Source organism: Bidens hawaiensis, unplaced genomic scaffold, assembly GCF_021521415.1.
Source record: "Bidens hawaiensis isolate Kalapana, Puna unplaced genomic scaffold, B.hawaiensis_p1.1 tig00020770_1, whole genome shotgun sequence".
NCBI classification, from domain to species: Eukaryota; Viridiplantae; Streptophyta; class Magnoliopsida; order Asterales; family Asteraceae; genus Bidens; species Bidens hawaiensis.
The window spans coordinates 9,095-24,670 of NW_027493193.1; the positions used below are offsets into that span (position 1 = coordinate 9,095).

At 33.8% G+C, this 15,576-nt stretch overlaps 1 protein-coding gene across 1 annotated transcript; it reads right to left on the bottom strand.

The window, feature by feature from the left end:
- Positions 1-2,549: 2,549 nt before the first annotated feature.
- Positions 2,550-7,855, bottom strand: LOC143561669 (glutamate--tRNA ligase, chloroplastic/mitochondrial-like). Its single transcript, XM_077049682.1, has 13 exons — positions 7,486-7,855; positions 7,260-7,378; positions 7,047-7,168; positions 6,228-6,410; positions 5,730-5,848; positions 5,583-5,631; positions 5,385-5,486; positions 5,170-5,272; positions 5,034-5,097; positions 4,664-4,778; positions 4,333-4,433; positions 3,143-3,299; positions 2,550-3,058 (listed from the first exon to the last, which is right to left on the bottom strand). Exons 1-13 carry the CDS (start codon positions 7,758-7,760, stop codon positions 2,840-2,842), a joined length of 1,728 nt encoding a protein of 575 aa, XP_076905797.1. The 5' UTR covers positions 7,761-7,855; the 3' UTR covers positions 2,550-2,839.
- Positions 7,856-15,576: the final 7,721 nt, after the last annotated feature.

A 15,576-nucleotide genomic window follows, 5' to 3' on the forward strand; every position in this document is an offset into this window, starting at 1 on the left:
CATTTATATAAAACATTTGGACCTTTAGTCCTTTTATTCATTTTCCAATATGTTCGTTTCTTCTTCAGAAAGAAACATCTATACAGAGTTTCTTCTTCAAGAAGAAACATTAATTTCATAACTATAACCTCTTGTATTATATTTCTTAGTCATAAAGATCTACTATTTTGACTATAACCTTTGCTTAAAAAAAGTTATATAATACTAAATTGTAATCAAGGTTCAGCTATAACTTCGACTATGGTTTTAAGCCATTTATAATAATATAATAACTTAGGCAGAACTCCTTACCTCGCACGGATATTCGGAGATAGATATTCCTAAGTTTATACGGGAAGCACTTCTATTCTATATGCACATTTATCGAGGCGCTCTTGATCAACTTTCCTTGGCACGCAAATCGAGGCAATGTGTAGGTGTCGCCGGATCGTGCACGTACTTCGAGGTGGAATGTCGGGTTACTTTTGGGTGGCACGCACTTCGAGAAAAACACCGGGTATTTGGCACAAATTACGAGGTGATGATTGTCGGGTCGGTGGCACGCAAAACGGTGTTTTTCACGTAAAACGAGGTAGATAGAGTGTAATTTCTAAAGAGAGAGTGGAAAGTGCGTGTGTGAAATGAGCCGATGCCCCTCATATTTATAGCTGATTTTGAGTCCCATCGCGATACGCGATGGGCTCCTCTTTTAACCTCGTCGCGTATCGCGACGTCTTCATTTCTGAGGTCACGACACGTGTCGCCACGTGGCCTGACACGTTTTCCTGCCGTGCTGCCACGTGTCACCAGAGTGTGACACGTGTGTGATGCGTCATCACGTCCCATCGCGTTACGCGATGGCCATGTTCTTGGACTCATAGCGTATCGCGATGGGTCCCTGGATATTATTTTTCAGTTTTGGTCCCTTTTGATAGCTTGTCACGTCAGGGTCTAACTCTCGTTATCCAAAAATATACTAAGGCGGCTCTTAAAGCGGCTCACGGCGATGCGAGCGTGCGCCATCAAAGCGCCACATTGCGTCCAACGCCCTTCGTCGTCGTCCTCGTCCTCGCCCGAGCCCGTGCGCATCGGGTGCTTCGCACCATCCGCTAGGATCACTTGGTGCATGCTAAGCATAAAAGAATATAACTATGGAAATTCTATCTCTTATAAATAGCTTCCATTTCTTTACCACTTTCCATGTGGGATGGATTCCATCTTCCTTATTTATACCCATGTGGAATGCTTCCACTTTATTGCATCCTTCCATGTGGGATGGAGTTCCCTTTTATTATTTTCTTTATGTGAGAAAACTTAAATTAGGAAATATTTTAATTTCTTTATTTTTCTTATATTTTCTTATTTAATATTTTCTCATGACTTGTCTATATATTATTTTTGATCCCTCAACTGTCATAAGTTGTCAAATTTGAATCAAAATTTTTGGGATGTTACAGTTCAGTTATTATTATTATTATTATTATTATTATTATTATTATTATTATTATTATTATTATTATTATCTATTCTAATTTCTAAACATAGGGTTTAAGCTTTGAAATAAGAACAATGATTTGTGTTTGTGAGGGTTTCGAGGGGATTTGGGAGTGATGATGATTGGTGGGTTGAATGGAATGGAATGGAATCTGCAACGGGTGGGTGGGGGTATGGTGGCCGGAGTGGTTGTGGTATGGTGATGGTGGCGGCGTAGAGAGAGAAAGAAGAGAGAAAGGAGGGGAATGTGTTATAAATTTGCAGGTATAGATGAAAAGACCAAGATGCCCTCACATGCGCCTCACGTGAGGGTATTTAACTGAGTTTTTCTAACTCAGTTAGCGTAAAGGACGTAACGTGTAGGAAAATAATGTTTAAAGGACAGCGCCTGCAAAGAAACTAAAAAAATGACACAAACCATAATTTGACTTTTTTTAAAGGACAAAATTTGTGATTCTGTCTTATTAGTATTGTAAGATAGTTACAAACTTGACCCTTTAACTTTTAACAATATATTCTTTTAAATTTCATGTTTAACCCATTTTTTAAAACGTTTATAGTTTTTTCATATGTTTATATATATTATTTTAAATTGCAACATAAAACGAACATTTTATTCTTTTTAATTTGATAATGATATTAATGTAGTATTCTAGTTAAATAGAATTAACATTTTATGTTATGGTGTTTGCGATCCAGTTTTTGATAGTCACGTGACATCCACTCATTGGTACCAAAATTCACTAGCATTGCTTTTTTTTTTCATAGCATATAATTACTATTAAATCTTTTATTACATTATTGAAATTATTATAAACTAAAATAAAAACTTAACTAAACATTTGGGAATATATTAAATATGAAAAAACAAATAATAGGATTTACCAATATATCAAGTTTTAAGGTTTTTTCATTGGGTACACAATTGAGATTCACTGATCTCAAATTAGAAACCATTGTCTTCAAGGTTCATGTTAAAATCATATGAATATTCTAAGACTCCTAAAGTCCATAGAGTCTTGTTATTAGTAAGTGCTTTTGAGCGCACATCCAATTTAAGGGTAGCAAACAATCTCTCTTCTCATGGCCTCTTTATTTATAAAAAGATACAAATATATAACTGAGATAAAAGAGATCTCTTGTTCAGTTCACGCTGTGAGGCAAACTGGTAAACATGTCAAACCCGAAACAAAAGCAACCCAACACGTTGCCCGATAATGTAAAAATATAATACGAAGCCCGAATAATCCAATGCGGTTTAATACACTGTTAACTATCGAACAAAACGAACCAGCGACTATATTCTACAAAATCTTACTTTCGTCAATAAATAAGACCACAGAATCACTCACAAAAATCATATTGTTCAGTGAGAAGCAACCGTAGCAGGCTCAACCTTGCCAAATGCTTCCCAGTCAACTTGTTTCAATGACTCGAGCCGTTGTTCCAATGGCACAAACTCAACTTGCGGGGTCACAATTCCACTTGTCCCGGCTCTATGAATCAGAACTATGCTCTCTCCCATGTCGGGCCCGTGAAGTTTTCCTGTCAGCAAAACTCTCAGGGGCATAAAAAGTGATTTTCCCTGCCAATAATTAATTGATTAATTATTGTGTTTAATCAAAACTCATACACGACCAATTTCTATGATTATAATTGATAATCTAACCTTGCGTTTTAATGATTTCCCAAAAGCTTTAACCCACTTTTGCCACCCGGGTTTTCCTTCTTCAAGTGCATTTAAAAGCTCACCGCTATCATACGCAGCTAACAAGCTCTCTGCAACCACAGGAAGACCGTCTTCTAATATTTCTCTACCTTCAGAACTGCCAATGCCATAGTTTGGTACAGTTAGGTTTGATGAGTTTTTTATGGGTGAATATCATCTATACCCTTATAAACTTCTGGAATAGCATATATACCAATCCAAACTTAAAATATCATATATACCCTTAAAAACTAAATTAAATATCACAGTTACCCGTTTCATTACAAACAATTTAGAACTTGACCATTTACCCTTAACTTCTTAGAACTTAAAATTTTCATTTCCATTTTTAACCTTAAATTTTTTTATTTACCCATCAATAATATTTTAAAAAAATAATATAATACTTAATCACTCATGGAAAAAAACAAGTTACTTATGAACTTTCTTTATATATTTATAGTTATTTCATAGCATGTGTACCAAAATCTTTTGAATGTGCTAGTATACCTAAAATTGAGTCATATTGGACAAATCATAATACGTTTTAATTCATTACAAACTATATAATTTGTTTTATAACCTCACCTTTTAATAAATTATTACGTATTAAAGTAAACAAAAGCCAAATATAATCATATAAATAACTGTTTTTTTTTTACTTTTCTTAGTTTTTTTAACGATTATTTCTTGCTGCTGTTCATTTTTAACAACTTCAAATATAAAATATTTTACATTTAAAGATTTTGTAGCTCGAATCTTAATTTCAATTCTTAACCTCAATCGAATTCATGTGCCATCACTGAGTCTTTCCAAATGAAACTACATCAATTCAAACAATAAAATAGAATTAAAAAGACTTGGGAGGGGTAAAATGGTCATAACTAAATTTTCATCTAATAAAAAGGGCATATTAAATATTTAAGCTTAGATTGGATATATTCTATGTGTTTTACGGCTGTAATGAAATTCTCCCTTTTTTTATCTAGCCTGCGTTAACATATCTCTATAGGAGTCAAATTATCTTTTTGTTTTTTGTGTAGGTGGGGGTGTTGGGGGGGGGGGGTGACTATTATATAAAACTTTCCAGCATTTAAATCATAGGTAAATTGCCTTTAAAAGTCAGATGCACAAAAGTTTAGCAAAGTAACCTTGATAGAGTAGCGTGGAAAGGATAAGATAGCAAGTCTGAAAGTAACTTATCAGCATCTGTTATCACGTCAATCCCACCCTCCAAAAGCCTAAAAGCATCCTGCATGTACACAACATGAATATGCATAATGCAACATTATGAGAAGTATTAGATAACACTTGGAAAAATTTCGATCCGTTTGACTTGGTCAACCCATTTGACCAGTTGAAAATAAATTACAATCCAAATCGACCCATTTTTAGGTAATTGGTCATTTATTCAAGCTCTACAGTTATGTATTCAGATGCATATGCACGGTGATTCAGTAGTTTAGAAAACAGAAGTCTTACTTCTACGAAAGACCCTTCTGATACATTGAGGATGCCAGCACTCCTCCATTGCTCACCGATGCTCTTTAACAACTCTTCAGTGGGAAGAGCTTTTAAATGCAGCCCATTCATCCACCTATTTAATATTTTTCAAAAAATGCAATAGTTGAGAATATTTGAAAGCATACACCTTTTCTTGGATAAATCAACATGTAAACGAACACATATGATGAAACAATAACTATACTCAAATTTCCAATATAATCTAAACTTCAAATGTTATGCTGCATTAGTGATAAATAAAAATTCTAGTCTTTCTTTGGTTAAATCAAGTGGCCTAAAACACTGCAGCTGCAATCACATACACGCAAAACTAGAAACACAATGTCACCTCAATTTAACTGAATCAAATATGGCTCCACTTTTGTTGACGCGCTCAATCGAGAACTTTTCAACTGTAAAACAAAAAAAAAATAGACAAAAAGTCCATGAAGGGCAACTCCAATCATAAAAATACATGTACTAACCCATCTGCTCCAGTGTAAAAAACTCGGCATTAGTCCCATCACTCCAACCCAACAAGGCTAGGTAATTGACAATCGCTTGAGGCAAATACCCCATTTCCCTATACTGTCAAACATCAAAAGTTAATAAACAACAAAAAGTTATAAAAATGTATAACAAATATGAACACATGGCAGTCTATGAATCCCTGAAATTAAGATTGGCAAGTGACAGCTACCTGCCCCACTGAAGTTGCACCATGTCTTTTGGACAGTTTGCTCCGATCAGGGGCAAGAATTAACGAAACGTGTGCGAAAGAAGGCATCGGGAACCCCAGAGCCTATGACAAAATAGCACACAATGAGAATAATAATAGTGTCACCAGGAGTAAGTTAGTTGACTTTTCAAGAAAAACCCGTTAAAGTAGAAAACCTACCTCATATATCAATGCCTGCCTTAGTGTATTAGGTAAGTGCTCTTCTGCCCTGGATCCCAAATGTTTTACAATGCCATAATATCAACCAAGATTAATACTTAAAATGCAATGGAGCCTACTGTTTTCTACTATTGGTCATTAAATTACCTTATAACATGTGTAATAGCCATGGTAGCATCATCAACAGTGACACAAAAGTTATATACCGGTTGTCCATTACTCCTCATAACTACAAAATCCCCAAGCGTGTCTAGATTCCAGCTAACCTACACAGCATTATCAAACATATCAACAGCCTAACTACAACTATATGTAGCATGAGACAGTTTTCAAACCAGTAAAATGCATATCAACCACAAAGGCCTAATGAAATTAATTCTTGCTAGATACAGGGTCAAGGCAAAGCCCAGTTGCTTTAAATTGTTGTCATATGAGGTGTGGTAATGGATGTTACAGAACCGCAAAGCACTTAATAATCTAATGATTGGCGTATAATACAGCAAGTGCCAATATCAGCAGCCTATGAAAACTGCCTTAATGAAATAGCATGACATAAATATATATTTCAAAATTGGGGAAGAATGTAATACTAACATATGATAGCTGATGAATTAAGGTTTGTACTATGTACAGAAAATGAGTTACCTCTCCTCTAATCAAGTCATTAATTTTCAAACTCCCTTCCTTAGGAACCCGGAATCTGTAGGTACACGGGGTTCCCTTTGCTAACTCGTCTTGAACTTCCTCATCAGTAGCAGTGGCCCACTTTCCAGAATATACAGGGGGTAATTGTTTTTCCTTTGCAATCTCTTTCATTTGCTCGAGTTCCTAAAATATCTCACAGGATTTAACATAATGACCAAAAAGTGATAAACCAACATATTAAGAACTGAAAGTATTCAAGGCTTAATGGCATAGAGAGTAAACAAATAAAATACCAACACATGACTATAGGTAATAAAAGAACATAATTACTATAAATACATGATTATGTCATTCTGTGAAGGCATCAAGGCAGCTAACTAATGTACAAGGGGTAGCGTATCTATATTTCTGGCATTCCCTACCTGCTGCTATTGGTTGTTGCCAGATGCCCAATATGTCAACACATACCCCTAAAACAGATACTATTAGACTCGTATATATTGAACTCATGCCTGGTTTAAATCGAGTCTCTATACTTGAACTACACTTTAATACAGATAAGATCAACTACTATCTTGGCCACAAGACTATCATACAATCTTGAAGTTCACAAATCTTGGTAAAGGGGTTTTCATAACTAGACGTTTTCCCCTTACGCCAAATGTTATATACGACAGATCATCAAGTTACCCTAATTCAAACTGAAATACAAAATAGCACACAACTTTCATATTTATACATGAATTACCATAAGAATTCCAACAACAGCATCCCTAAGACCCTAACACACCCATCTCTCTCAAGTTCAATGACACATACCTCGTTTGAGCAAAAGCATCTATAAACTTGACCCGATTGTAGAAGCTTATCAGCATACTGCTTATACAAATCATTCCTTTCCGATTGCCGATACGGCCCATACTCACCGCCAACTCCAGGACCTATACATTCAAAACCAACGACACTTTAAAACAAATTCAACATCTACAAACCATAAATATTCAAACAGTAATAATAATAGCTAGTTGCAACCTTCATCCCACGCAAGACCGAGCCACGAAAGATCTCGCAACACAGCCTCCTCGGATTCCTTAGTTGACCTCTCCAAATCCGTATCCTCAATTCGCAGTATAAATTTCCCCCCTTTCGACCTATTTCATATCAAAATTAGCAAATTCTGAAACCGGGTTTATAAATAAACTGCAATAATCGAATAAATTAGTGATTTTTAAAACTGGGTTTAAGGATAAATAATAACCTAGCGTAAAGGTAGTTGAACAGAGCAGTTCTGGCGCCGCCGACGTGAAGGTTACCGGTGGGCGACGGGGCGAATCGAACACGGACTTGTTTGTCGTTGATATCGTCTGAAATTGATGCGGATATTGAAAATGCTCGGTTTCGAACAAGGGATATGCTGATAAAAGTGTTGCTGGTTTGTAATGACGGACGGAATAGCCTTGACGGCGGGATAGTAAAGCGAGTGCCGTAGCCGGAGTTGAAGCCAATTCCGGCAAGAGTCGCCATTTTCATCATCTACAACAAACAAGATAACAATTATCTATGGTGATGGTGACTTGTGAGTGGTGACTTCACCGGTTTGTAAATTTCCGATGAGCCCATGCCCGTGGTTAAACCCTTTGTTATTATTATTATTGTGTGGTTGACGCGGGCTCGACTCTTTGCTCATCGGGGTTTGAAACATTTTTTGTTTCATTTACTATTTCCCATTTATATCACTTACGAGTGTTTTACCCGGAGGTTAGTAAAAAATTCGGTGGTGATAAACTAATGTTGTCAGTCACGGGCGTTGAGGCGGTAAATCGACGCAATGTCATCGGTTTCAGTTACTTGAATTCGACGCGAATTTGGACATTATCGGTTACGCTAATTACGGTATAAACACCTTCGGTAAAGGCTGGACGTTAAACCCCAAAAACTAAATTCATCAAATTAACATATAAAAAAAATTAAATTATTCGGTGTTTATTTAGTTGGTAAACATGTGAGGTGGGTAAAAGCCAAGTGTTGTCGATCCCGGACATTTAGATGGTAACTCGACACGAGTTCGGACGTCGTTTTCGGTTAATTTCGTTACAGTTTCGGATCTAAAAAACAGAAAATATATATAAAAATTTGAGGTGGACCAATGAGGTGGTGTCGGTTGGTAAAACAGGGTGTTGATAAAAATCGAGTGTTGTCGGTCGCAGACGTTGATGTTGTGAGTCTACACGTATTCGGTTGGTTTACGTTATGTTTGTTATGGTACCAGAATAAAAATAAATAAATAGTAAAATAAAATAAATACATAATGCCAAGAACCAATTTGGTATTGTCAAGTGGCCCAATCGGCACTTTGCGTCAAGAACCACTTTGCGTCACCAAACTTTTTAAATGTTATATATAATAATTACATATTTCTCCAAACCAAAAAGTCAATTGCATATCTCTCATTTATACTTTTACATATTTACCCATTTAATTAAAATAAATTTTTTAATAACTATTATGAAACATCCCTTTTACCACATTAACCTCATTAATGATTACTTCGACCAAGATGTTTATCACCATTGATTGAAAAACAAAAGTCGTCCACTAAATATATATAATTTCAAACGAAAAGATATTTTTAATGTGTTTTTTGGGACGTCAAGATGATATCTAATTGCAATTCATATTTACACGAAAAGAAAATACTAAAAAACATAAACTTACAAAAACAGAAGATACATAGAACAATATTTAGAAACATAATTTAAAACTTGTAAACATAAAATTCATAATTTACTAAATATATATCTATCTACTCTAATAAAAGACTATATATTTTGCCACTTGTCAATCTCATAGCCTTCTACACATTTTCGCTGGGCGTATAAAAGTCCCTTTCGCTATGAAGGTTCATTCGTTATAATAGTTCATTCGTTATAAAGGTCCATTCGTTATGAAAGAGTCGTTCGTTAAGAAGAATCCCCATTCGTTAAAGAACTGGATAACGAATTAGAATTTGAAAGAATGACAGAAAGGTCCATGGACTTAGAATGAATGATTTAATTACATAGAAGTTTTTGGACTTTATTAAATTAATGAAAGATACCTCAAAGGGTTAACGAGTTAACAATAAAATATTATTATAGAATTCTAATGGAAATTCTGTTAAGAATAGCTAATGAAAATAAAATTTTTCCAAGCTGACCTGACAGCTTAACCCCAGCCAGGGGCTCTGCTCCTTGAACCCCGCTAGGGGCTGCCGCCCCTAGAACCTTGCTGCTAGGGGAGCTGCCCCCGGATCCCCGTTCGTTGAGGGTTATAATTAAACTAAAAACGTGATATGGGTAGTGATAGTAAATTGATACGTGTAATTGTTATACAGTTAGTCGCGCACAGCTAAAGAAATGAATAACCATTAACGGTGAACGTAATAGGACCCATGTGAGTTTCTAGCCCCACTTCCTTGTTATGTTTTCAGGGCTGTATGCATACTCAATGTGAACGTTAATACACTTACCTTAAATGGTAAGTGTATGCTATAATGATTGATGTGATAATATGTATGAATGTTATGAATGAATGCTTGTTGGTGCGTGAACGATCTTCGGATATTGAGCGCATCGCCATGAAAGGTGAGTTATGACATATGTATGAATGATAAATGAATGATTATGAGTATGTAAGAATTATATAGTTAAATGTATGTGTAAAGATGTGTATGTATGGTTGAAAGGAAAGAAGGTACCAGACCATACTAATATTTGAGATAGAAGGGACCAGACCCTAATAATATATGAGATAGAGAAGGAAGGGACCATACCCTGGTAATATCTGTGAGAGAGAAGAAATGGACCAGACCCTAATAATATATAAGATAGAGAAAAAAGGGACCAGACCCTACAAATATCTGAGATGGTAAAGATAGTTATGTATGTATTATAAAAGTATGATGATATGAGAGAATGTATGAGCGAATGTATGAAAGTATGAAAAAAAGAAAGTATATATATGTACGAACGAAAGAAAGGAAACATTCTAAGTATGTAATATGTATCCTCGGATACGTATGTATGTAAGTAAGTGAATGTATGAATGTATGTTGTCTGATTAACTAGAACTCACTCAACGTAACTGACTTTTAGTATGCACACATGTAAATAGACTGACGCAGCTGGCTTGAGGGGGACACATGGCAGGATTTAAGAAGCTGGCCTCTGAATATTTGTCATGATGATTTGATATTATATGTTAAGTTATGTTCTAAAAAGACAAGTTATAAACGTTTGTAATGAATGGCTGACTATTATTATTATTATTATTATTATTATTATTATTATTATTATTCCGCGAAAGTTGTAATTGTGACATTCGTCAATTTCTGGTTTAGGTTATATTCATTTGGTAATCATTTTGTAACATGTCGATTTCTTTTGCGTTTTATTTCAATAAGTTATACTCCGTAATGGTGGTTAAGCTTGTAAATCCGAACCGTCAAATTATCAAACCATTGTTAATATAACTCTAGCGTGTGCAAGGTTTGTCAAATACAGTTACTTATAATTTAATTTATAAGCTCGGTTAAGTAAACGTTAGGGACTAAAGTGGATTTCTTTAAAGTTATACAAGTTTTAAACCTATTGTAACTAAATACCAAACTTGAGGGGCCAAAAACGTAACATTTATAACCTACCTATAAAAGAAACAAACCCTAACTCATAATATAAACTCTTCCAGCCGCCACCCCCCCATGGCCGATTTCCGGCGACCCTTTTTTCGGCTCCGGCGACTTCGTCCTCCGGCTACTCACCAAACCCTAGCCTTAACACCATCTCCATCCACACCCAGCCGCACCACCATCTTCTTCTCCAAATTCCGGCCAACACCACCACACCCGCACCACCACCTCCGGCCGTCCCTTTCTTCCCTCTGGTACGCAAACTACCACCCGCAACCACCACCACCACTCCCTTTCCCTTCTATGATTTTCCGGCAAGCTCTCTCTCCATACACGTTTTTCCGGTGACCGGAAAACCGGCCACCGGTGTACCGCCACGCACTGCCTCAGCTCTCTCCGTATCTACTCTCTCTATCGGCTCAGTCTAACTCTCTTCTCTCTCTCTATCTCGCTATCTCTCTCACTCTAACTCTTCGACTCTCTCTCTCTCTCAGCCGCCTCTCTCCCTCACTCCGGCAGTTTCGACACGTGACAGTTAATAGGTAAAGTTAATTCGAGTTTTGGTATTGTTATTTTCGTATAGAGATTGTCAGATTTACACCGTTAAAAATCGGTTATATTGTGGGTTATATTGTTTGAAACGGGTTGATTTGGGTATTGAGTTGTTTTGAATTGGGTAAAAGATGAACGATCGGGTAATAGATATATCAAGTTTTCTTATGGTTTTTATTAACAATTGTTTACCTTGGTTTATTTTTGGTTGAGTTTGTACATAAATTGTTAAATTAGAGGTCTCGGGTTCCGGTCTCATCTTAGACCGGTTTTAATGTTATTTTTACACTTAACAAATCTCGGTTATTATTAGTATTATTATGTTAAACTTACTAATATATGTATTCATCATTAATGTTATTATTATTATTATCATTATTATAAATATTAAAGTGGTTATTAATATTATTAAAAGTCATATTATTATTATCTATTTAAAAATGATATTTTATCATTTATTACTAGCAATAATATTAATATAGTTATTTTGATAACTCGTTTAAAAATCGAACCAACATCGGGTATGGTATCATTATTTACTATAAATATTACTTATTATTATTACTATTTTTATCAACAACACCTTAAAATTTAATACCAAGATTTTATTCTATAACTATTAATATTAGTATTATTAATAATAATTATTATTGTTATAATTATTATACTATATTAGTATTATTAATAATAATTATTTTTATTATTATTAACATCATTATCTTATATATATATCCAACATATCTTTTAGCATTATTATTATCATTACTATCTTATCATTAATGATATTATTATAAACTTTATTATCAATTCATTTTATGAAAACCGAACTCTTGATTTAAAACCCGTCTTGTTTCTATTTTAATATTGGTTTAGTTATTTAAAGGGCCAATAAAATAATAGTATTTTATTTTAAATTATCAATTAAGTACGAGTCCCTAATCATTAACAAATTAACCGGTAGTCCGATTTACAATCGAACTCCATCGTTCATTATTTCCAATATAATTTCATTATGGTTTCAAGTTCATTAATATATATTACATTATTTATTTTAGCTAAGGTGTTTATCGTTTCAAGTCGGATCTGTTCGTTTACCGTTCGAGCTTTAATTATTTATCTATTTATTTATCGGTTCATCAATCGAGGTGAGTACTTTCATACCCCTTTTTCCATCTTTCGTTTTGGGGTGACATTTCATACTTATCAAACTAAATGCTTTATTTACTTGAATCTTAAACCCACAAACGTGATTGTATACCTTACTTGAATAATTGCTCGATTTGGTGTTCTATGTGTTTACTGCTTTTGGTTGGTGGAAGTCTATAAATCCTAGACTACTTGGCATCCCCTTGTAGCAAGGTGTCGTTAACGTAATGCAATTAACGATATTCTATTAAATCCTAGACTACTTGGCAACCCCTTGTAGCTAGGTGGCGCTAACGTAATTCCATTAGCGATTGTCAATTTATCCAAGTGTTGCTTTTATTTATTGTTTTGTATACAAGTTTTGTGGCTTTTTACTACTATATACTTATATGCTCAAACTTATGAATTGCTCACCAACCTTTGTGTTGACAAACTTTATTTTATGAAATGTTACAGGTTTGACTTTTGTTGACTCGAGGACTTGACGAAAACGTTATCAAGACTGTTAGGATATTAGTAAAACAAACAATATAATTGTTACTTGTATTCAACTTGTTGTGTGGACGAGACGTGTTGTTTATTTGATTTGTTGAAATAAAATGAGTTAAATAAATATTGTCACTATAAATAGTGTCTTGTGTATTTGTCCAATCACGTTGCACCCCGGCATGTTCCGCCGCCTTTGGTCGGGGTGTGACAGATTGGTATCAGAGCCATAAGACTATAAGATAGGTGGTTAGATGTAACGACCTAGTTTAGTCTTTACTTTAGGGTCCTTATACGTGTTGTCTATACGTGTTTACCCTACTTGATTGTTCAATACACTTGTTTAATTATATACTTATTTATTTCATCAAATTGTAGATATACACAAATACTCGAAACATATATAGGTATCCTTACCTTCGTTTGATAAATTTTTATATATACACATACTTGTATTTTCATAATAATCTAAGGTATTCTTACTTTATTTTTGTTTAAATTTTATATTTACATAATAATGTAAGGTATCCTTACCTTAAAACGCAAAAACATTAGTTTTTATTGTGTTTTATGGATCACGAGCTTAACTTGGATCCCGTTGTTTCAAATCTCCTTAAAGATTGTCTCATATGAGATAACCACTTTAAGTAGTCAAATGCGAGCATTCCGCCCGCCATCAAAATTTTCGGTGTTAAAACAATAGAACTACGGTGATTTCGTGGATTAGCGTTTTGACATGACGATGTATTCTGATTTATTGTTTTTGTTACAATCGTTATTTGAGTCGAAAACATGAAAAAGACGCGGTGGTACGTGCACATGTTTAGACTCCAACATGGTATTTTTGTATTAAAGGTTTGTAGTGTCGGAATATCAAGTCATGGTGGTTCATGCACGATTTCTCCGCCCTTAAATCTTAAAACATTATTATTACGTTTCAAGAATTTAAACCATTTTTCCTTTATTTGTTTATAAATTCTTATCACAAGTCCTCATTTATAAATGTTATATATTTTTTTATATATATCTCGATTTTATATGGTAAAGTTTTACACCAATTTTCTCATTTTGATTTCACGATGATTTTTATTACAAATTTTGTTCATTATGATCTCTTCGATATAGATTAAATATATGTATATATAGGGTTTGATCTATTCATAATAAATTTTATTATTCCATTTATTTTCATTAAGATGATTTGCAAACGAAAATCTTATTATATAAATTTCATTATATAAAAAAAATTGTGATAAATTTCACCCCAACGTTTCATGTAAATTTCCTATTGTATAAACTTTAAATTGTCTTTAAAGTCCTTGTAAAAAATTCTATAAAATTTATTTTTATAACTATTTCGTTTATTTTGTACGACCACTTCAAAATTTTAATTATTTAAACTTCGCACGACATTTTTAATTATACTATATTATAAGATACACGTGGTAAAATTTTTCACTACCCAATTTTATTTTCATAACAACTTTCGTCATGCAATCTTGGTTAATTATAAATTTTCGCAAATAAAAATTTAAATTATACGATTTTCGGCGTTTTAAAATTCTTATGATAGCTTTGTCATGATTTTTCAAGAAAGTCACAAACTTATAGCTTGTGATCTTCTTAAAATTCTCATACAAAACTTCATAGAAATTTTACTTTAAAGACCAAAAATTGTTTACTTGTGATTTCTTGATTTGCAATGCCGGTCATTCTAACTTACAATGATATTTTCGTTTCACGATATTAAATAATGAACTTGGTAAAAAAAATTCTTTTGGCAAATTTATATTCCCAAAACGACACTCATCATTCAATGTATGATACCTCATAACAAATTTTGACTTTCAATTTACGTATTTTAAATTTCATCATAATAATAATAATAATAATAATAAATAAATAAATTTATTTAATCTTTATAAAAAAAATTTCGTGATTCACACGCTCGGATCTCAAAAAAATTCTATTTATATATAATATATATATATATTCATATATATATTAACTTGTAATTTTTTATTATCAAAATTTTCATAGATGCTTCAAACATTATTTATAAATTATGATATTTTTCAACATAATACTTATTATTGATAAAAAAAATCTCCCTAGACGCAACCACAAGTTTCCCAAACACCCGTAATCCATCTCATACTACCGCCTTAAATCAAACCACCCTTCCACTTCAAAAGTTTCCTGAGCACTCAAATCCTCCCTCGATATGAACGAAAACCTATCAAACCCACTATCCTAATACTTCAAAGACACCGACAAACACACTCACAAAATGTCTTGAACATATAATAACCAAAGCTTACCCAACTATGACTCAAAATCCTTCGACCCATGCTAGGTCAACTCACCAACCCATATCGCCACGCCATTTCCATCCAACCATAGAGTTGATGTTAAAATAGTAACCCAAACACTCCTTGCAAAATACATGTATAAACCAAATCTCAACCCAAGCTAGTCAAGATCAAAGTTATCCAACCC

What these genes read in the sequence shown, in the direction of transcription:
- LOC143561669 (XM_077049682.1), bottom strand. Translation starts at nt 7,760, where the DNA reads ATGATGAAAATGGCGACTCTTGCCGGAATTGGCTTCAACTCCGGCTAC. An exon ending in CGGTCTTGCGTGGGATGAAG is followed by an intron (nt 7,169 to 7,259) that starts GTTGCAACTAGC and finishes TTGAATGTATAG; the next exon opens with GTCCTGGAGTTGGCGGTGAG. An exon ending in CAGAAGGGTCTTTCGTAGAA is followed by an intron (nt 4,434 to 4,663) that starts GTAAGACTTCTG and finishes GTGTACATGCAG; the next exon opens with GATGCTTTTAGGCTTTTGGA.